We start from the raw sequence: 27,625 nt of genomic DNA on the forward strand, positions 1-27,625 counted from the left end.
TACTTGATGATGGATAGACAACTGACATCTTGGCTTTAGGCTATCCCTGAAACAGGCTGTACCTTGAAACTGTGGCTAACCTACCTACTTGTGTTAACCTACGCTTGTCCACCAACACTGTCTTCCATTTGAGGTGGCTGAAGTTGCTCAAGTTCATTTTAAGGTTTGATTGACTTTCAAGTAGAGATGGCACAACTGTCTTAATGCTTTAGAAAATTCTAAGGTTGATAGCACTCATCAAAACCATGAAATGGCACTATACCTTCTTTCTTCATTTGGGAAAGTTCATTTTGAGACTTAACATGAAATGAATAATGTTGAATACAGTAGAAACATTCAGATAAAAGTCATTCTAAATCATAGTAAGCTTTTAAAATATTGAGAAGGGAATTTGGTTCTTACAGTAGTATGTATTTTAGAATCTTGGAGACTGGTGAACTTCACCTTTTTGCACAATAATTATACAGTGTACAGGAATACTTAAAGCTGTGCACATGCTGTCTTCCAAATGTGCTTCAGCTTCTGACTTGCAGATGTCATGTATAAAGAACATAATTTCCAGGGTGCAAAAATCTTGACTGAGTCTACAGAGACTACAAAACTGGGTGTCAACTGCAGCGGTCCCTCCTGTAATTTGGATGCTTCTTGGGTGACTAGACATGCATTAGTTAGCGGTTTTCAGTTTGTGAATTCAGGAACTCTGGGATAGTTCCTCAGTGGCTTCAAAAGTTAATGAAGAAAAAGGGCCTATTGGCAATAAGCTCAGTTTTCAAAAGATTCAAAAGGTTCAAAAGTCATTTCATGTATTGTTGTCCAGCCAAAGGCCCTTTCCATATTTGAAAAACCTCAGGGTAGTTGAGGTTGTCAGGAATCTTGGTGGCTGCTGGGCTTGACTGTTTTATATAGATGTACCTTAATTATAATTTTGGGGAAAAAAGACAAAATACTTTGCTAATGATTTTAGCTATACTTGTAATCCAGAGAAGACAAAGGAGTTTAAATTTCCTTTTAAAAGGCTATCAGCATCTCTGTTAGTCTGTTGGGTGTTGTTATTTGGCCATGGATGACCTTCTTGAAATTAACAAGCACTGTTTTATAAATTCCAGGATTTACAATTCTGCAAATCTTATCTTTAGATAAAAGAGAATTGGCTTAATATCTTATTTGCTTCATCCCTTTCAAGTCTGAACATGATAACCAAGAAATCTGTCCAAAATGAGATAAATCTGTAAATATTTTATAAATGTGGTTGAGACGTACTCCTAGGAGTACAGTTTCAAAAGAAAAGAAAACCTTTTGCAACTGCAATTTGATGCTGCTGCTGTCAGTGTGAGCGAAGAAGGAATCACCTCACTTCCTATGATGTAGACAGCAGTGGCAAGAGAGAAAAGTAGCAATGCTGTCACTCAAATTTCCAAATACAACTTGAAATACACTTGGTAACTGCAATTGTTAGAACAATGAAAGAGTTGTCTTAAAGTTGAACCTTGTTTGAATTGTCTCTTCAGTTTCTAATAAGTTCTTCTCCCATCTCTTACAATTTAGAATTTAGGTTACTGATGATCCATCTTCATAGACACAACCATTATTTTTCTCTTCTCCTGCCTTTTTTCTTTCTTTTTTTAACCACTGTTGGTATGGCATCTGTAGGAGGGACAAGTGCCCTGATTTCAACATAGTTATGACTTTGTATGTGCGAAAACTTTCTGCAACCAGACTTGCACTGGGATAGCTCCAGACTCCTGTTTTGTCACTGAGGCACAGTTGGGTGATCTCCAAAATAAAACTCTTGATTGTGTTGTAATTGGGTCATGAGATGAATTCTCTTGTAAGTGGATTTGCTGATATGCCTAGAGCTGTTGCCTTAGACTACTGCAAGAACATTTACCCTTACTCCTAGTGTTGTTTAAAACATATTCTGTGGGATGTTAGAACTCTAACTGCCTGCGTTATTATTGTAGAGGTCCGTGGTTGCTTCTGCACTCATTTCCCGTTTAGCATTCTTATATGAAATCTGAGGCAAGAAAAGAACAAGAATCTACATGTAGCAGCAGTATCTTGCCAAGTCACTTAGTTTGGGATGGAAATTAAATTTTGCTGTTTCTATCTCTTTAATGGCTTCCCCTTTCAATCTTCTAAAAATAAAAAACTGGACTGGGACTAAAAGTCCATAGTCAGTTCTGCAGTGTCAGTTCAGAAAACTGCATTTATGCTCCTTCCCTCATTTTTGGTTTGAAAGAACTATAAAACAAGTGCAATCTATGGCATGAAGTGTGATACACTTATTTTCAGGGAACTTTGAGTTTTGTTATCTAGTCTGGGTTAAGCATGTTGTGTGCTATTTAACTGACTTTACTGTGCTGACTTTGTTGCTAGGAGAGAACAGCAACTGCTTTACATTTCACTGGTTTCATGTTGTAATGGGGTACGACGTCAACAAAAGTGACAGGCAAGGTTTAATAATTCACAAACAGAAGATCACAGGAGTCAGAATTCTAAGCCCCTGTGGATCTTGCTTTGCTCTTTCCTTGGGTCGAGCAATTTCTAGAAATGAAATGACTGGGGATTTGTAGTATGTAGTTGAGAGGACGCTAAATAGAAAGCTGTTGTGCTGCTTATGGAATAAATGTCTCTTCCTTTTCCTTAGCAGAAACCTAAGTTTCATTAAATTCACCTGAATAAACATGATTTTGGAAGCATAGCATTCTGCAGTTCTATTGGTGGTTAAGAGCTGAAAAGTCCTTACTCAAGCTATGTTGTGAACTTGTATCTTCCCTGTTAATGTCAGGATCACTGGGAGTCACCAGCTGTGAATTCTCGAAGGCATGTGCCTGGCAGGAGATTCCTTGTCTCCCTTCTCTTACAAACACTGTAATAAAAATCCAGTTTAAAACTCCCTGTTCGGCTACACACTTAAAGATAAGTTCATGTGCATATTCTTATTCTGATGGTTGTCTTCCTCTGTGCCACCCTACCAGCATCCGTGATGGCTTTAACGGTTAATGGCCTGTGTGGATTTCTGGCTTCTCTTGGCCTTCCTTCCAGGGAAAGAATACTCCTTTCTGTTTAGGTATGCTGTAACAAATTACTTGAGACTTTTCTGGCTAAGGAAAACAAGAATCTACTTTCTGTTCTCCCAGTATAGTATAGTAGAGAACACAAGCTTTTGTTTGCACTCTTCTTTATAGTCTTCTTTATAGAAGATCTACTAGCTTCTGTCCAGAGAGTGCTGCTTTTTCATTGCTTTGTTCCCTTGTTCCAAGTAGGAGGAGCTAATCTTTGGTAGTTGGTGAGTCATTTTTTGAATGGCATAAAATTCGATTCAAATTGGAATGGAGTCAAAAGCAGTACAGGAGTCAAAATAGTTCTGAGCTCAGAATTTAACCTTTTCATGATGATTATGTTCCTGTTGCATTTTCTTGTAACAGCCTGTATTCTTTGTTGTCATCTAGTTTGTTTTCTCAGACTCGGGTTCTAAACTGTCTCTGTTTATCTTGTGATCTCCAGAATCTAAACAAACAGAATCACAGAATCATGGAGGTTGAAAGGGGCTTCTTGAGAGCATCTAGTCCAACCCCACTGCTCAAGTAGGGTCAGCTGGAGCAGGTTGCACAGGACAATGTCCAGTCAGGTTTTGAATATCTACAAAGATGGAGACTCCACAACCTCCTTGGGCAACCTGTTCCAGTGTTTGACCACTCTCTCAGTAAAAGTATTTTCTTGCGTTTGGATAGAGTTTCGTGTGGTTTAGTTTGTGCCCATTGCCTCTTGCCCTGTCAGTAGGCACTACTGGCTTCATCTCCTTTACACCCTCCCATCAGGTATTTATGCACATGGATAAGAACGCCCCTAAGCCTTCTCTTCTCCAGGCTGAACCGTCCCAGTTCTCTCAGCCTCACCTCCTGTGAAAGATACTCCAGTCCCTTAATCATCTTTGTGGCCCTTTGATGGACTTGCTCCAGTATGTCCATATCTTTCTTGCGCCGAGGAGTCCAGAACTGGACACAGCACTTCATGTGTGGCTTCACCAGTGCTGAGCAGACAGGTAGGGTCATCTCCCTCGACTTGCTGGCAATGCTTTTCCTCATGCAGCCTAGGATGCTGTTGGCCACCTTTGCCTTGAGGGTGCATTGCTGGCTCATGGTCAACTTGTTGTTCACCAAGACAGTATCAATCCGTTTCTGAAAAAGGAATCTCATCAGAATCTCATATGCTTTATTCTTTGTTTCATCATAATTCAACTTTTCTCCCATAGACCCATCATTTCTCAATATTCTGTTACTTTACCAGCAGTTCCTGTTTAGTTCACCTGACAATCTCCTGCCACATTAGTTCTTCCTAGGTATGTAATAGTGCAGAGCATATCCCACTGCATTTGTGAGATTCTAATTTTATACTAGGGTTTTGTGCTTCCACGGATACCATTCTGAAACTGAAGATAGGGGTGATTCTTCTGAGTGGTTGTTTCACCTTGCCTACACCGTTTCATTTTACCTTACAAAATCACTGGAATGAGTACTGTAAAAAAAAGAGAAGTTTGTGTCTCCTGCACTGATAAATACTCTTTTCTGCATTAACATAGCTGCAGTCAGCCAGTACTAGACGGCGTCATTATCTACCTAGTTACATTTGGCATGTGAACAGTCACCTCAAAACGGATGCATTTTCAAAGGAACTCCTTTAGGCCAAATCTAGTGTGTTCTTCCTGAGCTGTTTTAACCTGAACAGGGTGTTACTTTCAGGTACACTCACTTACTATTAGGGCATTGTGCATTTAATGGCATTATTGCATTATGCAAGTATGGAGAACATGGTGCTGCAAGGATAGGTTTGGGTTAAATTCGCTGCTTTCTTAGTTTTAGCCAACAAAAATAATTATTAACCTGTTCATGCTTTATAACAAAAGATTTTTCTATAGCACGTGTATCTCAGACTTTTTTTTTCTTGAATTCCTTTCTTCAGCACGGTATTCCTATTGCTCGGAGTTGTTGACGCAGCTGTTTTGCCACAATAAAGGCAAAACATATCCATATATACATATATATATATGAAGAATATGTATACACATATATATTCTTCAGAGTGCCAGCCTTTTAGATTTTTTGTGGGAGGGAGGGTGTTTTGGTTTGGGTGTTTTTGGAACGCTTCTAGTCCATGTGACTTTAAAGAAAAGTACCTGGTAATTCCACAGTGAAGTTCCATTTTTAAACTCAGAGGCAGGTAGAAGCAGAAGTTGTAAAGGACTAACTTGCCTTTGTATTTCTTTAGGATATTCTTTAGTAAGTTGTAAATCGCTCAGAGAGTTGCTGCAGGTTATTGGCAGGAACATGCAGTGCCTAGAGGATTCAAGTGGAGTAGGACATACAGATCTACATGCTTGTCTTTCTGTTCACCCACCCCACCCTGTTCTGGCAGTTGACTTTATTGTTCTTATTAGTTCATTTTATACTTCTCTTCAAATATTCTGAGATAAGTCTTATTCAATCTGTATCATGTGGGACATAATTTGTGTATTAAAGCATATCCAAGACAGTCTTTATTCACAATAATATATTCACTCATTCAGAATTGCTTCCAAAATTAAATGTTCACTGTTGCCATGTCATTGTTCCCATAATACGTTCAGTAGGTGAAAGACTTGCCAAACAAATTTTGTGAAACCTTTCTCAAAACAGTATGCTATTGGCTTTAGAAATCTGTACATGTTTCTTTGGGGAGGGAGTCAAAGGTAAAACTGATTTCACTGGAGAAAGGATTCTTTTTGTAAAAAAGCCAGACAGAGGCTAAAACTTGCCCTTGTTGAAATATCAACTGCTTGAAAATAACTTATAACTGAAATGTTGATGCAGCCTGAGCTGTGTCAGTTAGAAATGGGTGTGGCAGCAGATCCAGTTTACCTTGGAAGACTTACTGGTGGTTAATTTAATTATGAAGGAAAGAATATCCCGTGTTTGCCAAAAAATCCCACTCTTCTGCCTTGGGGAAGGCAGAAAAATTTGATAATCCTCACTCTTATGGGTGCTATGTTACACATTTTCCCAGAATTGAACAATTACAATTGTGTCAGTTGCAAAGAAAGCAGATGGGACTCCTCCCTTTCGTGGATTGGAAGGTGCATTACAGATAAATTTTGTTCCTCAACTAGTTTCCAGAGACAGTATTGCATTTTTTATTTAGAATATGTCTTTTAAAAGATAAAAATCCTTCTTCAAATGATCTCTTTTCTACAGCTTCTGTTTTCCTTCATAGCTGTAGTTCAGATGAGGAGAAAATTCCCAAGGAAGTTCTTCCAAGAGTTAAGAGTGAAAACACTTTCATACCAGCTGACTCTGCATTTCTACTGAAGTTGCTTTTACTTGCGCTTCTAACAGCTAAAAATAAATCTAGTGGACAAAGATATGTGCCACAAGCCACATTCTTCTCATTCCCTGATTCTTAAGTTCTGGGAGCATTGCTCAGAGACATAACCGCTGCTACCACATTAATAAACCGTCCTGCAAAGGAAAAAGGAGTTACGTGAGCTTTGTTAGACTTCTGATGGAAGCAGCCCTCTGTAGAGTGAGAAATACATATAAAGATACCGGGAAGTTTGGGACGTTTGTGGAGGAAAATGGTGATAGTTTATTGTGCCTTGGAGGTCCTTTAAAGGAAACAGAGCAATGGAAACAGTTAAAAAATTAAGGATCTTGATTGTTAATATATAGGTTCATATTCCCATCAATATTGAAAGATTGTGTGTGTTAAAAGAAGGATTTATGTGTCAGACTGATATAAAATATCAAGCTTGTTTGAAATAAGGCACAGTAAACTCAAAATCTAGTCCACTTTAAAATGAGCTAGAAGTTTCTGCGGGACACTTTCTCTGAATCTCTCTGCCAAACTACAGAGTATCTGAATTTTTAGTGTCTTCCTTAGAGCTGTGCACAAACAAGTGATACTTCCTGAATTTCTCTCACCAAGAATTAGCATATGCAGTGCTAATATATGCTTTAAAGAAGCTTAGAACAGTTAAAAAGCAAAACAAGCTATCTTTTCTTCTCTTGGGTCAGATTTTCTTTTAAGGTTGGGGTGGGGTCTGTTTCTGTGAGCTAGTCTGACCTTCTGCTTAAAAGAGGCCAGAGAACCTTACTCGTTATTTTTCAAATCTATAACTACTTGAATTGCAGAATAGCTTTACCTATCTGGGTAACTTTTAAATCTGCAAGGCCTTGCTACATTGCTTTTAGGAGGAAAAACTGAGTAAAGTATTTCTTTAGTGGACATATGAGGAATGTACCTATTTTGTTGAATGCAGGAAAAACTATCATGAGGTTTTTTCCTTTGTTTAACATATTTCAAATCTGTCTTTCCAGTGAATTCTGGATCATGTAGAACATTTTCTCTCTACAGGCTATTCTTCCTGTGGCTTTTCTTGCTTCCTCTGCTTGTTGCCTCTCACTTACAGCTGCAACCAGTCAATTCCTTGCAAAACTAGTCTATAATAAAGTCAACCTTTTATTTGCTTCTTTACAGCTTCAACAGTCAGTATATAAAGGGAACTTAATTGGTCCCTTGATATAACTTTAAAGAAGAATAGCTCTCCCATCTGGGATAAGCACACCTGAAATCTGAGGCAGACCATAGCCTTACTCCATGACAGCAGTTTTTAGCATAATAATATTCAACCTTCATTAAAACTTGTTGTTTTCTGTTGAAAATCCACAGCTCCGTGACATATCCCAAGTCACAGTGTTGAATAAAAATTTTATGTATGACTGGACTTTGTTGTCTTCTCCTCTCTCATCAATAGTCATTTGTGGCCTCAAATCCATGGAATACAGTGGAGTGTACTGATTAATTTTCCCTTGGATAAACTGTAGGATGCCTTCAAATCTTGCTAACAGGTACATTTTCCAGTCCTTGGTCAATTCGTCCAGCTTTCTGCTGAACCCTCTTCAGCTCTTCAGAATCCTTTCTCTTGTGTGGACCCTGGACAGAATGGGAAGACCATTTTCAGACTAATGGATTGCTTTCTTGCCCTATTTTCTATGTTATCCTACTTTAATATCAGCATATTTCATTATTCTCAGAGTTGCATTATACTATGAGTTTATATTTGGCTGATTCAATGGCAATGATTGCCAAGTGCTTAGAACATAACTATTTTGGGTTTTTTTAAGTATAATATATTCAGGAACACAGAGAAGTTGCAATGAAAACAAGAGTGTTAACTCTCTCTAGCCATATGTATGCTTTACAACATAGGTTGTAATTCCAAAATTGCAGTGTGTTATTGAAAAATAATACGTCCATTCTGAAAGAACTGTTAATAGATGTAGTGTGCCTTTTTTACAGAAACGAAAATAAACTGCATGAAAGTGAAGCCTTAATTGCATATATGAACATCTGAGTTATCTCTTCATTGTGGTTAGTTTGATATTCTGAAAATGGCTAGGAATGAACCTAATGAACACATCTATAAAAAATTTGTCATTCATATTCCTATTGCAACACTTTAATTTCTGCTTATGATAGGAAAACAAGGCTAATTCTGATTTCAGCAGGAATTTGAGGTGATATCAGTTAAAAATAAAACATTTTGCTTCATGTTGGACTATGTTGAATCTGGAAATGGATCTGTGAGGAGGAATGGATCTGTGAACCTCTTTATGTCTCTCCCATATTCAGACGTGCTGTTGTATCTTCTCAGTTGAGTGTTTTTGTTAAATACTTGCTTTCCCACTCTCATTTTTATTCTGTATCCTGGATAATCATTAGCCTTCACTTCTGTTCTGGGTCATTTTTCCTTTCTCTGTGGCATGTGCCAGTTACCCGTCATGCAGCTTTAGTAGGAGAGCTAGCAGATTCTGGTAAATGGTGGGCAGGGTCTCATGTAGTCCGCTCTTCTGCAGCAGTTCGGAAGAGGAAGATCGTTACAGGCTACTTGAGTATTTTCAGTTCTTATTTATCAAAGGTAAATTGGCGACTGGTTTGGTGGTTTGTTTTTTTTTTCCCCACAGTTTTGTAGCTATGGAAATGCTGCTTATTTTTCCCATTCCTGCTGGATATTTAATTCCTCTTCCTGCACATAAACCCTTCAAATAGAAAAGCATAGTGAAGAGCATAGTGGTTTTGCGTGACCATGTCCGAAGAGCACTTAGATGTACTGGTCTGTGTAGTCAGTCCATCTGAAGGAGGATTCGTGTTTGAAGCCTGCAGCTGTATTAGCACACTACTTGCATTCCTTAGTGGTGAGCTGTGGGAGTGACTCTGGCACAGCCTTTTCCTCTAACAACACCAACCCCGCTGTGGTGGGTAGAAAAAAGTGTGAAGTGTGTGTATGTGTGGGAAGCTCTTTTTTTGTCTGATTATTATGTTACACTTTCATGATGACCAAGTGCTGCAAGGAAGGTTGCAGGAGGAATAAATAAAAGTAGTGTAATTTTTTTTTTTTTAGCTACTATTTTCAGTGCCACAGTACTCTTAACTTTAATTGTTTCTTTTTATTTTGCTCCTTGTATGAATCCTTGCATTTTATAATGGGAAGGATTGATGGCTGCTTTCATTTTGTGGCCTGCTCTGAGGTGATTTTGGTGTGTGTTTACCAGTAAAGGAAAACACTCTTGTTATCTTTTGCTTTATCAAGCTCTGTGACCTGTTAGAATCTTTATGTATTTCAACCATGTTTGAGTCTCAGTTAAGCAGTTGGAAGTGAGGCATCGTGTAGTCTGCGTTACCATCCTGTTCCAAGAGTCTTCAGACTTGTCTTTAATGTTACGTAACTTTGTTCCAGTGTGGATAGAAAATAATTTAAAAATACAAAATAAATAATTTTCATGGAGGATTTCCACAAGGCACGTATGGGAGTCCTAATATTTCAGCATTTTGCCATCTTCCAGGTAAAAAGGAAAACCTGGAAACTTATTTCCAAAAGTGGTAGTGTTTTTATTTCTTTTTATTTTCTGAAGAAGAGAATCAAATTGTTGGGGATGCATTTTCTATTAGGAAAAACAACAAAACTACAGACAGTAGCTTGTATCTACACAGGACACCTTTGTAGTTCTTTTTAATTATATAAGAATGTGTCTGTAAATCTAATATTGATCAGAGTTACATAGATTGCTTTATAACAAACTCTTGACTGCAGTTAACAAATGTCATCTATTTCTTAAGTCAGTAGGCGTATGAAAAGATGTCCCCTCCACCCCCCCTTTTTTTTTTTCGGTCATGAATATTTTAACTGGAGCTTTCAAGCATTTTTTTGGACTTTGCCAAAGATGGCCTTTTCCATTACCTATGCTTTAAATAAAAAGCATGTCACATTTTAACTTTATGTTGAAGTTTCAAGTGACAACTCATGTATATCTTGCTGCACTCAGTAGATATGTCTCTGCATGTTTCTTTCTTAAGTTGTGGATGTTTTCAGGTGTATTACTGTAGCTGTTGCTGTGGGGACACTCAATAGCTCTCCATCCCTCTTCAAGAAAGACGTTCATTTTTCCAGGCCCTCCATTCCCTTTGAATCCGAGGTACTACGTATTACTGGTGAGGAATATTCCATGTAAGGAATAATGTCATTTTTTGGAAGCAGGGTGTTTTCAAGGTCCTAGACCTGTTATACTTGAAATACATTAGAAAAAAATTATAGAAATAAGGAAAACTGCAAAGTAAAAAACAATGGCAGTGGTAACTTGCTTTAAAATACCATTAGTTGGGCAGTAAGCATCAATTTTAGAGTATATAAACTGTTATATATGATGTGCATATACAAAACTTTTTTCCTGCATATTTCAGCCTGCCAGAACAGGGCCTGTGTTGGCTAGGGTAGTCTGTCTGTAAGGACCTCTGATCTGTCGTCTGCTTGCCTGGAAGTTGAGTCAAATGCGGATTTACTAGGGGTTAAGGGGACTCTGAGCCGTTTCTCCTCTTGTTAGCTCTGTGTAATATGATCCAATTTCCATGGCGTGTGTGTTGCAGAAACCCCACCCCACTTCTCTCTCTGTCTCTCTCCATCTCTCTGGTTTTCCTTGTTAGGGTTACTCAGCACTGTCTGCCAGCTTGTGACTCCACATCGTTCAACATTTCTGCATACCTAGACCAGACAGAGAATTTCCTGTTTAAATTGAAATTTTGACTAGCCCTGCTTTTCTGCCTGCCATCAATAAAATATATAATGTTTGTCTGTTTTCTGTATTAAGTATCTTCTTCCTGATGCTTTCTCACTTCCAGAGAGGTCTTTGTCAAAGCCGTGTAAAGGAAAGAGCACAACTGTGGTAGGCAGAATATGTGCTTACTTGTCAATTAAGCTGTCCACTTTGTAGGGTTAACTGCTCTAAATTGCTCTTTATGTAATAATTCATTATCATACAAAAGGAAATGTGTAGTCTATGTGGAACACAACTTAGAATGAAAAACTAGAGTTCTTATGAAAAGTTATCTATAAAACACTTAAATAGTGAAATAATTGTTTTTTCATCTCTAGGAATTAATATCAGGTGTTGCAAATACAGATTCTCTCAGGTATTAACATTAGTTCTGGGAAGTCTGGCAGGAGGAGAAAATGGTGTAGGTTTGACTCCAAGACAAAACCTAAAATTCTGAGTTAATGTGGAATTGGGTATTTTATGAAGGAGCCGGGACTTTACTGAATTGGTTTGAACTGTGTTAAGCCTTCAGATATAAATTGTCTCATAGCCCACCTCTACAGTGGCTCATAATCTGTCCATCAGTAATGAAGCCCTTTTTGCTTACAAAATGTTTTCAGAACAGTTTATTAAGGTGATTAAACTACATTTTGGTCCTATTTGACACAATATAAAGTATGTTTTATTTTTTTAGTGCTTTGTAACTTGGTCTTGTCGTGGGGTATAAGTTATGTCTTACAGTTGTTTTAAAGTCTTGGTGGTGAAGTTGTAGTCTGTGAATATCCTGTGCTCTTATAATGCAAACTATTTACTAGCAATAATTACTTTGTTTCTTTCCCTTTCCCAGCATCTTTGAGGATGAAAGCATGAAACTACGACAGCTGAAACTAGAGAATCAGGTAAATGATAGTGCTGAAGCTGGTAAAAATAAGTATAGGAAAACAAACATTAGCTGTCTAGAGACTTGAGAAATGGGGGTGAAGTGCTAAAAATGCTTGGTCTAAAGAATACAAACAAGAACTCATTGCTAACATTTTTCTTTAAAGATTTTCATGGCTTCGTTAGTTTAAGTCAACCTTGCTGTAGCTTGTAGGCTTGATTTCTTTGATACGTTTATTTTTCATACGTCCTCTCATTTCATTGGGATTGAGTCACCACAATGCAGGAATGAATCAAAAGAGAGGAAGACTGCAGGGAATTATCCATTTTAAGCGTCAAAGGAAAAGAAAAAGTTTCTCTGAGCTATAGAAAGATCTTTCCTACAATGAAAACATTTACAACCAACCATTTGTCAAATATTAGGTTATAGGTCTCAGTTTTTAAAGCGCTGTTTGCTGGATGCTTACGTCACCATATTCTTCAAAGCAATAAAGTCTCCATCCTTAATATTCTTCCTCTGTGAAATTTTAAATGCTTATAAATGGATTAGAAGATGTGAGATTATTATGATTCTCTAGCTGGCCATTTCACATGGACCACAAATCACTGTCTTGCATTAAATTCATCTGTGTTCAAATTAAAGTATGTTTTTTAGAAAAGCTCGCTCTCAGCTGAGGATCTTCAAATCCAGACATAACAGTCTTCAGGGAACTGTTGCAGTGGATAATAACCCTCTTTACCAGAACTTGTTCATTATTTCTAGTCTGAGTTTGCTTAGCTTTGACTTCAGACAGTGGATTTATTACCAACTTTATCTGTGTGTATATAGGCGCTTATCTAAAACACTTCAGAGTCAAGCAGTAAAATTTATCTTTGGTCATATTTGTGGAAGCTAGGATAATCCTTTTACCTGTAGGCTATCCAGTAATGCTTGTTTTGTTGTTTTTTGTTTTTTGTTTTTTTTTAAATAAATAGAAAACATTAGTTCAAGTAACTGGCAAAAGAGCATTTAGTGCCAAATGCCACGCAGTAAGAAGTTCCAAAACTAAGGATGGTCTGACTGCTTGGTGATGAACCTCAGTGTCTGTTTTAGGACTGTTGTCTTGGGTCATAAGCTGGTAGTAATCACTGGCTCCTAGTGCTAGGCACTGTGATCATTGTGTGCCTAGTTTCAGACCTTGCCATGGGGATGCATTGCTGTTCCACCAAAACAAAGCTGCTGGGCTGGGTGGAATTCCCTCAGAGCAGCTGTCAGTTGAATCGTGTAGAGGTGAGTTTAAAGAATTTGTACCCTTTACAATTTTGTTTCAGGCTTTCTTGGATTTGGTTGAGATTGCAATCATCTGCAAAACCAACAGCTAGAAAATGTCACTAAAATGTATTTTAACACCACCCCCCCTCCTTGCAAATGAGATTTATTGAGAAATGCTAACAGTCTGTAATATAGGATTGTACATTTAGGTTTGAATATTAACTTTTAAAGTCTGCTTCTAACTTTTACATGAATGGTACCATGCCTTCTGAAGAAGTAGAGGTCAATAAGGGATCACTGTCAGACACGATGGACTCATTGCTGGTTGTAGCTGATGCCCCGCCTGATTTGTTTGTCCTAAACATTTATAGGAATTGGGATAAAAAATGCAAAATGTTTTAATCCAGCAGGATCATGTTTAGAACCTTTGGCCATACAGAGAATCTGGAATAAGCATTTGCCACAGCAAAGACGTATGCCTAACATCCATCTTTATGATGGGTTTGGAAACCCTGTAACTGCAGTAAAATATTATTTATAATAATGCATGACATCAAGTTCCATCTGTGGGCCAGCTCTGCCTGCCAGCATGCTTTTATCTAGGCTAGTGGCTTTTCCTTGAGGAGAGAGTGTGTGGCTGCTCAGGCAAGTGCTTAGTTCCCCAGCAGTAGAAGGTGTTTCCGTGTCTTTTGAGGCACCTGCAGCTCGAAGTACAATGCTGCCATCTCCCTGTGGGTGGAGAGCGTGAAGCTGAAGGCATATTTCTGAATGTACCTGGTATGGTACTCTTGACACAAAGTTTCATTAATGCCATCATCACTAGTATTGTCACTGCTGCCTCAGCATGAACTAAGGAGGAGCTGGAAGAGTGGAGAGGATGTTTCAGAGCTAGGATCCATCCCGCATGGCCTACTAAGGTAGGACCATGCCAAATAATTACTAGTATGGTATTGCACCTTCAAGGGTGGAGTGAGTGGAACCTTCCTGTATACCATCTTCCTGTTCATCACAGTTGTAGAAAGAATACTAAACTAGTTGTCTTACTAGTCTGCTCTGATATATTCATCTGACTTCTTAGGTTGTTGGAAACTCATTAGAAATGGAGTTGGTAGTTTGTGATCCTTTAATCATCCTGTATTCTGATGTTATGCTTTTCTGTGGTGCAAAGAAAAAGTTTCTGAAAGTATATAATACATGGAGTTCACAAAATCCTGAACAAATCATGATAATCTGTACCTGTTATTTATTTAATGGGTTATGTGTTCTGGTGTCCTGTTCATGAACTATATACATTTTTTGTTGTAATATTGGATGAATTTTTACTGTAACACAGAGCTGGAGGAAAAGGCTAGTTAGTAGACAAAATGAAGCAAAAACAAAATACAGTTTCCTTTTTTCTGCTTCATTTTAGTGGAATAAGTCTGAGAATACAAAGTACTGCACGTAAGGCTGCTCTGCCACCTTATGTAGAGAAAATGAACTGCTACTATCTGTCCTATCAGTGGGCTTGTAGATTTTTTCCGTCTAAATAAGCAAAGTAGTAGAGAGAAGGCTTTTTAAAACAAATTAAATTACTATCAAGTTTTGTCACTTTGATTATCCTGAAGTTCCTCAAGAAGGTCGGTCACATCTACCAGCAGTAAAGTATATGTTTCAGTATAAACCAGTATGATCCCATTGGATTGGTGAGTCCTGGAAACTCTTTGATGAAACAGAGTGTATTATAATAAGAAAAAATAAATTTTTAGACTGGTGAGCAATGAAATGTTTAAAAAAGCTCATCTAATAGAATAACCAGTTAAGTAACTCTGAAAGTTATTATATCCTATATTGATCCCAAATTCAATTTCCCATTCTAGCAGTAGCTGTGTACTTTCTTACTGCCTTTAGGATGTGTCTGTTTTATTTTTCTCTTGTGTGTTTATTTGTCAGGTAGAGAAGCCTTGGCAACAATTTTTCTCAAATCCTTATTCTGAGTATAATGTTTTGATTCTTGTTTTCCCTCTCTCCTTTTATTTAAACTATTAGAGATTTATAAACTATCATGAAATTTTTTACTTTTCCTCAGCATTAATTTAAAAAACACACAAACAACAACAAACCAATGTAAGTTCTTCTGGGGGGTCTGACTACCTTTCTAGAAAATAAATTTTACCTGTAATTAGCATTTTCTAAGAATTTTACTTCTACTGCTTATTTTTCTTCTCTTCTTCTAGACCAATGTGATAATCTCTTTGGAATTCTATGTAATTTTTGCCCTGCAGGACAAATAATAAATATTTGTAATAATTCTGCAAATAATTCTGCAGTAACAAACACTACCTGTATCACAGTCCAGTCTTCAAAGTGTAATTATGAGTTTAAATAAAAAAGGTCGGTTTCGTTTGGTTTTTGTTGTTGTTTTTTGGTTTGGGTTTTTTGGTGTTGGTTTTTTTGTTGTTGTTGTTAGATAAGTGCTTGAAAAGCAGAAAGAACAAAGGACCAAGGGCTGAGTTGTGTTGGAATTCCTCAGGGAGCCGTTGCCTGAGAAACTAACCTCACTTGAGATAAAAAGCCTAATAGGAGAGGAAAGAACCAACAAGAGAGAGAAAAGGCATAACAGGAGAAGAAAAGGTTCCAAAGCCTTCTATGTCTCAAGTGGATTGAATTGTTGGTATTGTTTATCTGATGGATCCTTGGAGACTGAAAAGAATATGATGGAGAAAGCGTTTCTATCAACAAGAACAACCTTCAGGGGGTGTTCAGGTACCTAAGAAGCAGGCATGGATAAACTGCATCTACGACAAGGAGCTTGCACATCATTTGCTTAGCGGTGCATTGCAGAATATTAGAATATGATTTTTCCTTCTTCTTCATGCATCACCTTAACTTTTAAGGATTAAGCGTGGTAAGCATGACTATCTTTAAAATGGTGCAGTGTTCCCATTTGCCTTGATTTAAGTCCAGAAGTTGTTTTTATTCTCATTTAGTAGGAAATCATAAACATCAAATGTATATCTATCTTGGAAAAGTAATGTTTTATTTTTTAACATTTAGATTCACCGTTCTTTCCTTTCAATCCTGAATTACATGGAAAAATTTTACAAGGTAGATCAATTTTCCTTTTATTGGATCAGTCCTATTTTAATGACTGTAATTTCCCTCCCCTCCAAAGTCTTATCTCTCAACACTGGTTTCTGGGAACTCACTTGAGTTCTCCCTATAAGATGATAGCTTCTGAGACAAAAACCTTTTGCTCTGCAAGTCCTGACTTGCTTTAGCTGCACTGTGACAGCATTTATAACTACAGTGGCAGAGTGAGCCCTGATTAAGGATTTTTTGAAATGTTATGCTAATACAGTAAAAGACTTAATTGCCATATAATGCATAGGGGAAGGGCTCTCATCTTTACTCTGGCATTTTCAGATAGTCTTGAAGATAGTTCTCTTAATACAAAGTTAGCTTAATTGTACAAAACAGGGAGGAAAAATTATACATTCCCTGTATGCACAGGAAGTTGTTGTCCTAAATGATGGAATGTTTAGTCCAATCATAACTGCAGTGGAAAGAGCAGAGTTCTTGTGAGCTGTTTTGTCTACTCTATCAGCTCAAGTAAGTAGGATGCATGGAGTAATAAAATTGCATGAACATGCTGTATATTATAACATTTACTTTGTGAAATGTTTCATATTGTATTATAAATGACTGCTGAATTTATCTATTTATATTAAGGATTGCTGCAGTTTAGACTGGATGAAAGGAGTTAAAATTATCTGCTGATGGTCTTGGGATAGATCAGAAAATAAGCAAGTGTCCACATCATCCATCAGCTCTGGATGGAGAATCAAAGGCAATGTCTCACTCCAAAGACACACAGTGATATCTGTGTCTAGGATTTTTGTAAGAGATTACAAGAGTATTTCAGGTTTATTGGAGATCCTGATCAGTGACATGTCATTGCCAATGGCTGAGGCATGGTTTCTGCCTCTGGATGTGGTTACTCATCCTTATTTCATGCTTTTTCTTTATTTCACAGAGAGCTCTTCTAGAGAAGAAGCAGAGGAAGAAACGTCTTGATCCGTTGATGGTACAACCAAATCCTGAGGCAAAGCTGCGTAGGTCAAAGCCCAAAGGGTGTGAGGAGCAGACTCCTTTAGTAGAAACTCCTACCCCTTTCCACAGTGATGTTATGTTACATGGTAAGTAATCAACCTGCTTGCAACAATGTTCCCCAAAATGCCAGTGCATGCATTTTATGTCACAGATGGGCACCTACATTGCTGTGACAGTGATCAAGTGATAAACAAGATTGATTACATACCTTTCTATGTACAAAAGTAGAATTATAGCGCGGTATGGTTGAGCAATACTGAACTGTAAAAACAAACAAAAACCTTACCTTGAATTTTGTGACAGCTGAGAATCTTCATGTGCCTTTGAGTAATCTCTCCCTTATGTTAGGCTAAGAACTGTAGAAATGGGTTAAGAACTTATACAGAGGTAGGGAGATATAAATCCAAAGTAAGAGAGTCTTCTGAAGCTGTAGGATAAAGAAAAGGAAATAATCCAGTAATGACTGCCTGTACTTTTCTTCATTGTGTACTCCATCTCAAGATTGCGTATGATGGAATGATGAAGCAGACAAGAGCAAAACAGAAGTCTTATGAATACTGAATTAGGTTCTTGCTGGTTTTTACCTCATCTATTGTTTTCTGTGGGCTTCAGGGAGACAAATGAAACATGTCAAACAAGCTGTAGTGGTCCAGAAAGTCACAAGCACAAAGTGATATCAGAGCCAAAGGCAATAACTCAGTGGTCTCAAAACATTACAGTAAAATAGTGACCATTCTGTTAGGAGTGAAAAGAAATACGGTAGTGAGAGCCTTAAGACTTCCATGTCACAGGGAGGAAAAAAGAGCAGCGATGAAACCCTTGCATTCCAGTGGAACTGTCAGGAAGTAGTTTATGAGAGCCAGGATCCCATCAGCCTATCAAGAGAGTAACAGGAAACATCCTCAGGCTTTGAGATGCATGCTATTGCAGGATGTTATTATACCACCATTATATTAATAGGGAATTAATGTGTAGAGTAGAATTTTAAAAACCCAAACAAACCAGTGTTACCTGGTTTGAAGATCACGTTTGGAACTATGTTATCCCCCATCTTTTGAATGTTTTTCTTATTCTCCAGATGTCTTTCAGGATCATAGGAAGGGGGAGGAGAGTGGTGATGTGGATGGTAGCATTTAGGTGTTTAAAATCAGGTGGGAGAAAGCTTCTGTTAAAAGACACTTTTAAGTCAAAAAGAGAGTGAGAGAAAAGATTGAGATAACTTCAGTATATCTTCTAAGTTATACTGAAACTACAGGAAAGAAAAATGAAAACTAACTGCTCCCTCACTAGCTTCCATAGTTCTGAAGCTTCCTCAGTACAAACAAATCCTGTTAAGAAAGTGATAACAGCAGTGAACATGTCAGAAATCTGATGACTAGGTAAAGCAGTAAAGTTTTAAGAAGGAAAACAGTGGGAAAGCAAGAAATCCAAAGCTGGAACTACACTTGCGTTTGTGTAGCACACAATATGTGTATTAAGTATTATGCCAGCCCCTGACATCAAGACATCTCCACCAGTTACGAAGTGCAGTGCACAGCTGTGTTGCATGTTTAAACATGGAAATTTCATTTCTACCAAAAAGATAGAGGGCATCCATTTACGTTTTTTTCTGCCTGTGGGTGTAGATATTTTTATCAAATTGATTTGTGATGTTCACTGTAGAGCACTCACTTATTGGTACAGGAGCAAACAAGGAACCTGAAGGAAAAGAAAATAGAGTAGTTGCCCATAAATTGGAGGATATCAATGCGCGTGACAAATACAACTCATTTTAATTGCTTAAGCCCTTGTAAAAAAGCAGATACAATCACTATATTTATAAATGGAGAAACTGATGCCTGATATGTTTAAAGTAATAGGTGGTCTGTACCACAGTCAGGCCTGACTCCTCCCAAGTCTTCTGACAAAAGTTGAACAAGTATACATCAGTACTTTAAAGGGATGCTTGAGCAAGAGAAGATGAAAAGAAGAACCATCCTGGGATGCGTCTTTAGCTGTAAAAAATAGACTTTAGCATTCTGTTTCATTTTTGCCTGCAGGCATTGATGGACCAGCTGCTTTCCTGAAATCAGAAGTGCAAGATTTGGGGACCAAGCTCCAAACTCTCTCTGCTGGATCTTGCAAAACAGAAGACAATGCAGATCAGGAAAATGATGGAGAGGCTCTAACAGACACAGCAGGCAAGCCAGATCTGCAAGAAATCTTACAGAAACGAGGTAAGAGTTGATAATGGGCAAAGGTCTTTTTCAGGGCTTTTCTACTACTTACAGTTTTTTTTCAGGAGCATTAAAATAACTAAAAAATATGAGGAATCATGAAACAAGTGTCTGTAGGATATTACTTTTACATGCAGAGCTAGTGGATTCTACAGCGTGTAGAAATGCAGAACTGCAGTTCCTTCTTCTGATATTAATTGGAACATACCAGTTATGTTTTAAAAGTTTATCAATGTGCTGTATCATTTCTGGCCTTTCCGAGGAAGTTGGTGACAAAATGCTATACTACACATTTTGCTAAAGTTCATGGTATTTTTATTCCAGATACATTATATCTGGATATGATGCTTGCATATTTTCACAACAGCAGAACCCTCTATAGCCAGTAAATGCTGTAATTTAACTGTTTAGGAGACTAACAGGAAAGGTGTTCTTCCTGAGTCAGAGACTGTCACAATCAACAGTTTTAGAGTTTTATATTCAATAGTTATATTCCTTTGAGTAGTTTCCCAGTGGAGTGTCCATCTCTGTCTGCCAAGTATCTTATGTTGCTGCCAGTACCACAGGAAACCTTTTTTGTTGCATGCAGCCTAAGCACTTCGCAGCAAAATAATGGCTGGTGTTTAATATGGTACACAGCTTGTTTTTATTCTGCAGAGCCTGTCTCCCAGAATGTTTCCAGTACACTTTATGTATTAAGGTACTACCATACGTAGAAATACTTCCATTCAGTTGTCAGATGCAACAGCTGCTTACCTATGGATAACAGCATTACACAAGAGTTAGGAAAGGAAGCAGGAGAGAATATCCAGAAACTTCAGGGGAAATTAGTGGAGGTAGAATATAAACAGTGAATTTTGAAATTGGCCGGAGTACTAGAGTTAACGCCTTTCCTCTTTCCAAATGTGCTTTGGGAAGTTTACTGACAGGTTGTTAAGACTACATTTTTCTGTTCATCTGAGACAAAGAACTTCCAGCAGTGCCCCTTTTATGCAGTGCCATGTTGGAGCACTTATAATATTGTCTCTCAGAAAATAATTCAGCTTAGCAGGCTGAGTGTGTTAATTTTCCATAGTGCTTTATGTGCTTTTCCATTCTACAGCCAAATCAAAGAATGGAATCACAGAACAAAATGATGCAGTTCTAAGTGGAAGGAAACACCAAACAGTGATGTGTACGGAAGCTCTTTCTAAATGTCTTTATCCAGAGTTATTTTCATTATATACCTACAGTCATTCTACATAGCTGTGCTTGGGTTAATATTAAATAAATAAGTCCTGGAATTACTCGGTCTGCGCTTCCGTTTTAAAAATCAAATCATTAGTAGTGTTCATGAGACCTGAGTTATTGCTACTGATGTAAGAATAGGAGGGGCTCTTACTGAAAAATTATCATACTCCATTTCAGTATGTATAAGACTAAGGGGAAATGGTAAAGGATGTAAACTGTATAGTCCAACTTACAGGATAGGTGTCAGCATATTGATCTGGATTTCTTTTTTTTGTTCTTAAGACATGGAGAGCTTTTTTGTGTGAAAATGGGCAAAATTAATTCAATGACAGCATATACTAAGCAATATGTTACATCATGTAATATCATGTAAAATATGAATATGTATTAATAAAAGCCTGACAGCACCTTAATCATCTGCACAGTCACAACTGTAAAATGTCACTAGGGGTTTGAATTACAGGAAGAAAATCAGCAGCTGAGACAACAGAAATTAATTAAAAGAGCGAGAGTGGAATAGCTATGCGAGAGTCATATGTGAATTAGATGATATATCAATTAGTGATTGAACTCATGACACCTTCTTTCAGAGGTTACCTGCTTGATCCTCTATTCTGACAGGAATTTCAGGTAGTTTGAATTTTGATGAGGAGGACACAGAAGAGGAAGAAGCTAGTAAGAGACCAGCATCTCATTCACCGTATCCTGAATCTGAGAGGCCTAGCTCTGCAACCAGCGAGAAATCTTCTGCAGTAAGTGTCTTGAAATCCATTTCTGATAAGGGCACATGCTTGGTTTTAGTACTAACCCCTTGAGCACTAGGTTAAAATATAGTAGTTGCAACTACAGTAGCTAGCATATTAATCCCTGAAGGCAGAGGAGGGTCATGATTGTCAGGTTATCTGACTGAAGGGCCATTGAGTTAAACACAAAGACCTAGTAAAGATCAAAGGAACAATGGTGGGCTGGGGAACCCGAGTAGCCTGATCAGTGAAGATGGGAACACAGTGAATCAGCTACTCCTATGACCCTCAGAGGAGACAGATGAGGCCATTGTCTCGGGTGTAAAATCCACCAAGGTGACTCAAACAAACTCTGAAATGCCATGCAAACTTCAGAGGGATCACTGCCTGAAGGTTTATAGCATTTATTGTGGGATGCAAGGGGGAACAGAATTTTGGGATGGAACAGAGAATTCTGGGATTGGACAAAACTTTTAATGGGGTGTTTAGGGGAAGGGACTCAAGAGGGAAAAGAAAGGGGTCAAGGTGGATCAGGGAGTAATAAGTATGGGAAAATAGGGGCTAAAGGGGGTAAAAGGCACCAGACGCATATAAACAGCTGCAAGACAGTATGCTTGTCTGGCCAAGCCTTGTGCCTGATTACTGCAGCATGTCCTAACAGCTTCTAAAACTCCGTTTCTAACTATTTCCTGCGTGAATGTGTTCTCGTGTGTGTGTTTGTGTGTGAGAGACATACGTACATATGCTGACAAATTGTATGCTGGACTAGCCAGTGAGCTGGAAGAGACCAGCATCAGGAAGACCCAGGGTCTGAGCTAGCGACCAGATAAAGGGCGTAGGGTTTGGGCATGGATGCTGGACAGCCTTGAAAGTCCATGCTACTATTCAAAAGACCCACGTGAGTGTATTTGTGAGGTGACTGTGTCTATGTTGTGCTACACTAGTGGGTGAGTAGTATAAGAGTTCTGGGTGTTAGCTACTTGCGAGACTGGGCTATGGGTGCTAACTGCTGGAGATACAGGTTGGGGGATGCTGGAGTGGGGGAGGTGTGAGAGTCACTAGTGAATTTCGAGTCTCTGTGTGTGTGTCTGTGTGTATTCATTCCGACTTCCTACTGGCTGTACCTGGAAATGGGGATAAACCAGCAACCTCATCTCCAAGGCCCAGTAAGGGAGGAATCTCCTGGTTTCTACAATCCACAGGATTCAGCTACCTCTAAGAAAAATTGACTTTAGTGATCTATACCAGATTTCCGTTAGAATTCCAGTTCCTTTGGTGACCATAACTTGCATCCTGACTGTTCTAAGGTCTTCCACATTGTTCTAAGGTTCTTCCAGCATTTAGTTGAGATGGTTCCACTGTCAGCTTACATCGTTTCTGCTACTGTTCTGAACCAACATAATCTCAGTGCTCATTTCAGTCACAGAAATCCCAGCCTGTTTTACTGCAGCACCCATTAGTCCATCTTACCATGCTGCCTTATTTGTCACAGAGTGTTTGAAGCTCTAAAAGCAGAGAGGCTCTTCACTTAGATTATTTACAGTGTCTCATCCTATTTTCCCCTTCCTAGCAATTCACTCGTCTCTGGTTAATGGGTACTTTTTCTCCCCTCCCCTTGGAGGGCTAGTCTTTCCTCAGAGTAAAAGTCTTCAGCCACTTTCTTCAGAGAAACACAGGTGCTCTCTTGTTTAAATTTCCCAAATATCTTCTTGAGACATGCGATCTTCTGTTTCAACAGACCTTTTTTTTATTAGGGAATACCAGAGCCTCTGATCTGATATTAATTTGCTAATATGATGGTTCTTCCCACAGGAAACAGGTGCTTCCTGTAGTCCATCCCCTCAGGCAGATGCACAGCTGGGAGAAGTAGAGAACTTGGAGGATTTTGCATTACGCCCTGCACCCCGTGGTATTACAGTCAAGTGTCGAATCACTAGAGATAAGAAGGGAATGGACCGAGGCCTCTTCCCTACTTATTACATGCATCTGGAAAGGGATGACAACAGAAAGGTATTGGAAGCAGCACACAGTATCTTGCCTATTGTACTCCTACCACAGAATATTTTTGGTGTAAGGGAGAGCGTCTTGTAAGAAACCAGAAGCTGAGGAGAGCCAGCATGCAGATGAGGACAGCTTCTATTTGGCCAAGGCACTAACAAGGGAATTGGCAGGTTTAAAAGCCATAATACAACAAAAGATGAAATTAAAAAAGTATAAAAATGTCAAGGATAAAGAAGAGCAGGGAGAGACTGAGCTGCTCCAGAAGAAAAGGAGGGAAGACTAGAACAGACAGGTTGCATTAAATCTAGACTGCCAAGTGAGCTGATTGGAGGTATAGGATTTCAGGGTGTGCAGTTGTGGAAGAGATCAAAATTGTGGAGACAGTAATAACAGCACAGAATAAAAAGGGGAATGGATGTGGGAAATGGAGAGATAACAGTTTGAATAGCGATGCCTAGCAATGCCTCTGCATTCTCACAAAGCTCCAGTCTTGATCAAAGTTTTGTATTTCCAGACATTCCTTCTTGCAGGGAGAAAACGAAAAAAGAGCAAAACATCCAATTACCTCATATCAGTTGACCCAACTGATTTATCCCGTGAAGGGGAAAGTTTCATTGGAAAACTCAGGTGAGAACCACAGATGAAAACTACACAGGGGAGATTGGATTTTCATTTTAATTGAGTTGGGGTTATGAATAGCAATCTGGTATCAATTTGGAGAGAATGAACTTGCATCGTCCTGCTTAATGTAATCTGTATTCACCTGGGCTGGCAACCTTTTTTCAGCATTACCATTCACCGTGGCAATTCAGAGAAGGAATTCTGGCTTGATGCTTTTCCAGGATGGGTTACAGGCTCAGTTCACCATGGGTGCTTCGCAGAAGGTCCTTACTGAGCTGGCAATAGGAAGATTCAGATGGCCAGAGATGTGTGTTTTCACTGTGCTGTACAAATACCTTCAGAAGATGACAGAACTTTCCACTGATGCCTCTCTCTTTGTCTGTCTCTCCATAACCCAACATTAGGTCAAACCTCATGGGAACTAAATTTACAGTCTATGACCATGGAGTTAGCCCAGTCAAGGCACAAGGTCTGGTGGAGAAGGCTCATACCAGGCAGGAGCTTGCAGCTGTTTGTTATGTAAGTAGTGCCTCTCCCCTTTCCCCCTTTCTTTTTTGTCGCCTGGTTGCCAAGGAAACAGGGCTTACAAAATCATGCTGCCTGGCAGCCTCCCCCACTTAACCTGGGAACCAACCGACCAATTTCAACCAGATACAACAAAGGCCTCAAAGATAAGTTCTTACAAGTTTAATGAGAAAAAAATCAATGCCGGGGAGGAAGAGAGACCCAAACTAACATCCCGATGAGCTTCTCACCTTCCTATCGCTCGGTGTGTGGCCAGTCGGCGTATCGTTTACATGGAGCCAGCTGCAGCATGAACTGCCTCTTGCCCAGCTAGTATCTGGTGGACACTCAGAAGGAACCAGGAGTACCCTGTGAAGTAGAGTTATTTTTTGCAGAACCAAAGGCATTGTGGGGGATAGGAAGGAGGTGGTATTACTTCAGTAGCAGCTTGTTGGTAAGGATATGGTCCCAGGGGATGCGCTAGCTCTGTCTTAGAGGTGTTTTCTTCTTCTGGTCTTGTGGATCACCTCGGTCTAGGCTTCAGAGTGAGGAGGTGCTTGTGGACACTCTAGAATTATGTGAGGGCTCTCACGTCACATTGTTTCATATTCCAGTCCTAAAGGTCGGGTAAAATTTGAGGTTCTTTACAAAATGATGGCCAGTCAATTGGAAGGATTTTTACTTTTATCACAGGTGCAGCAGCAGAAATTTAAAGGCACATTAGTCTACTGGAGCATGATCTTGACTTTTTTGCTGTTGATCTTAATGGCACTTGGGAAGAAAATTGATGTGATAATTCCAGCACTAGCCTGTTCACAGAAGTATCACTGGATATTTTCTTTGTATACAGTATTCTTCAGTTCCCTGCCTAATTGTACACAGCAAGGTGTTAAAATGAGTACAGCAGATAATATAAAGTCAGCTTTTCAGATTTCTGAACTTTAATCAACAAGAAGTTCATAAAGTTTATATATGAATAAAATCGCTACCCTAATTCTCATATGTGCCTCTAGATTTTCTGAAGTGAAATGATAGAGGTTGCAACTCCAAAGACTTTTGTTCTGTACCTGCAAAATGCACTAGCATGTTAGGAGAAGGTGTATCACTTCTATTAATCAATTCAGTAGTTCTAAAAGATTCTGGCTTTTTAATTGGTTTTTGGGAATTTTAAAGGTTATCACTGACATTGTTATATAACACTTTAAATGGACCCTTGGATGTTGGTTGACATTATTAAATGGATGGTTTGAGAATGCCAAGACTTTTTTCCATTGCTTTTTATACTCGATCCACTTGGAGCAGTCTCCTGCAGTACTCTGGAAAAATCTGCTTGTCTTAAGATTGAAGCTTGGACAGATGCTGAATACTTTGCCTTCTGGGTCTGTTCTTAATCATTTATGAAAGAGCATGATTGGAGAGAAAATTGTAGGTATGCTCTTAAACACAAATAACAGCACCTAAAGAAGAAAGTAATTCATTCTTCAGGAACATTTTAGCCTAAATGGTGATATATAGATAACAGACTCAGGTCAAAGATATTTGCCTTTTATCATACTTAAGGCTTGTTCACTAGCCAGATTTTAGCACGTTTTTGCCTCAGATGCAAAAACTTATGCCTGGAAGTTGCACTTGTCTGATTTCGTTATAAATGTTTCATTAGGATAACAGATGCGCTCTAAATTAGGTAATACTATGTGTGTCTTCTAAGACAGTTTTCAAAATGGGAGAGAAAGCTATTCTCAGTGATTAAACACAATTGCAGTCAGATAACTGCTACTACAGTTGTAGCTAGCAAATCTCTAAAAACCAACACAAATGAGGATTCAAGTTCAGTTTTGCTGTTTTCCCTTCTTTGAGATGGAGTATCTCATTTACTGAAAATAATGTCTTTCCTTGTCTTTCAGGAAACCAATGTGTTAGGATTCAAGGGTCCCAGAAAAATGTCTGTGATCATTCCAGGAATGAATATGAATCATAAGCGAATTCCAATCCGTCCACGAAATGTGAGTTACGGAGTTTGGTCATGTTTCAGATTGGAGGAAGAGGTTAAAACTTTTTCGTAGAGGTCTGGGTGTTACTGATGATCACAGTTTTTAGAGCAAGGTTGTTAATACCCAGGGCTTTAGCAAGTCTCATGGAGAGTAAATACAATGTAGCCTATAGGTGTTGATTAATTTGTTCTTGCCTTTTACCTAATTTGTAGCCTTCTAAATAGTGTTTGTCCTTTGGTCAGCCTAAATATTATTTACTTAGCTATGGCAATGGCTAGTGTATGTCATTGCTGTTGCACCTACAAACTCTCCTCATGGGTGGGACCCTGTTATGCTGAAAGTTGAATGAACACAGAACAAACTTGCTTCTCCCAGGAGCTTACATTCTTAGCCAGTATATGAATTACAACAGATAGATAATAAATAGATAAGGTGGTATTCTGGTGTAGTAGTAAGAGAGTAAATACATTTTTGATCGGAATGTTGTCAGTCTCTTTGTAAGAATCACAGAAGAGGAGGATTCTTTAAGGAGAAAGTGGGATGAGGAGAAGGATGGAGTTTTGTGGTGACTATTTAGTGAGGATTTCTCATACATATGGGGGACATTATAGCTAAAAGCGTACAGAACTGTATCTGAAGATGTATTAAGGTGTATGGTGACAATCGTTTAGTTCCCTTAATGTGGGTTTTATGTTTGGTGTGATAGAAGACCAAAAGACTGAAGGACACAGTCAGTGTTTTAAGCTAGAAAAAGGTATTTGCAGCCATGTTGTGAGTATATATGAGTAGGACAAGAGTGTATTTATTGAGGTCAGAGAAAAAAAAATCTTTAAGAGTGAAAATTCAGAGTCATGAGAGCCTGGAAAAGAGGTTTAATTTTGTGAATGGACAGGAAAATTGTATCTGGAGGTGGTCATTTATTCATCATCTTTCAATTGGTATTGCCATCTGCCCCGTCAGTACAGTAATGATT

General features: G+C 38.6%; 1 protein-coding gene across 5 annotated transcripts in view; it reads left to right on the top strand.

The window, feature by feature from the left end:
* The window catches only part of TULP3 (TUB like protein 3), a 34,061-nt gene that overhangs the window by 2,171 nt on the left and 4,265 nt on the right, over positions 1–27,625 (top strand). Inside the window, exons 2-10 of one of the 5 annotated variants that reach the window (XM_075163897.1) lie at positions 11,971–12,022; positions 16,291–16,341; positions 17,270–17,432; positions 19,386–19,562; positions 21,414–21,544; positions 23,348–23,545; positions 24,051–24,163; positions 24,562–24,676; positions 26,566–26,664. In XM_075163897.1, the coding sequence (XP_075019998.1) occupies positions 11,971–12,022; positions 16,291–16,341; positions 17,270–17,432; positions 19,386–19,562; positions 21,414–21,544; positions 23,348–23,545; positions 24,051–24,163; positions 24,562–24,676; positions 26,566–26,664 (1,099 nt within the window). Of the gene's footprint in view, positions 1–11,970; positions 12,023–14,465; positions 16,142–16,290; positions 16,342–17,269; positions 17,433–19,385; positions 19,563–21,413; positions 21,545–23,347; positions 23,546–24,050; positions 24,164–24,561; positions 24,677–26,565; positions 26,665–27,625 lie in introns of those variants that run through there. The other 4 variants (XM_075163914.1, XM_075163906.1, XM_075163921.1 and 1 more) reach the window with 4 other exon arrangements.

The sequence above is a fragment of the Calonectris borealis genome, chromosome 1 (assembly GCF_964195595.1).
Source record: "Calonectris borealis chromosome 1, bCalBor7.hap1.2, whole genome shotgun sequence".
In the NCBI taxonomy this organism is placed as follows: Eukaryota; Metazoa; Chordata; class Aves; order Procellariiformes; family Procellariidae; genus Calonectris; species Calonectris borealis.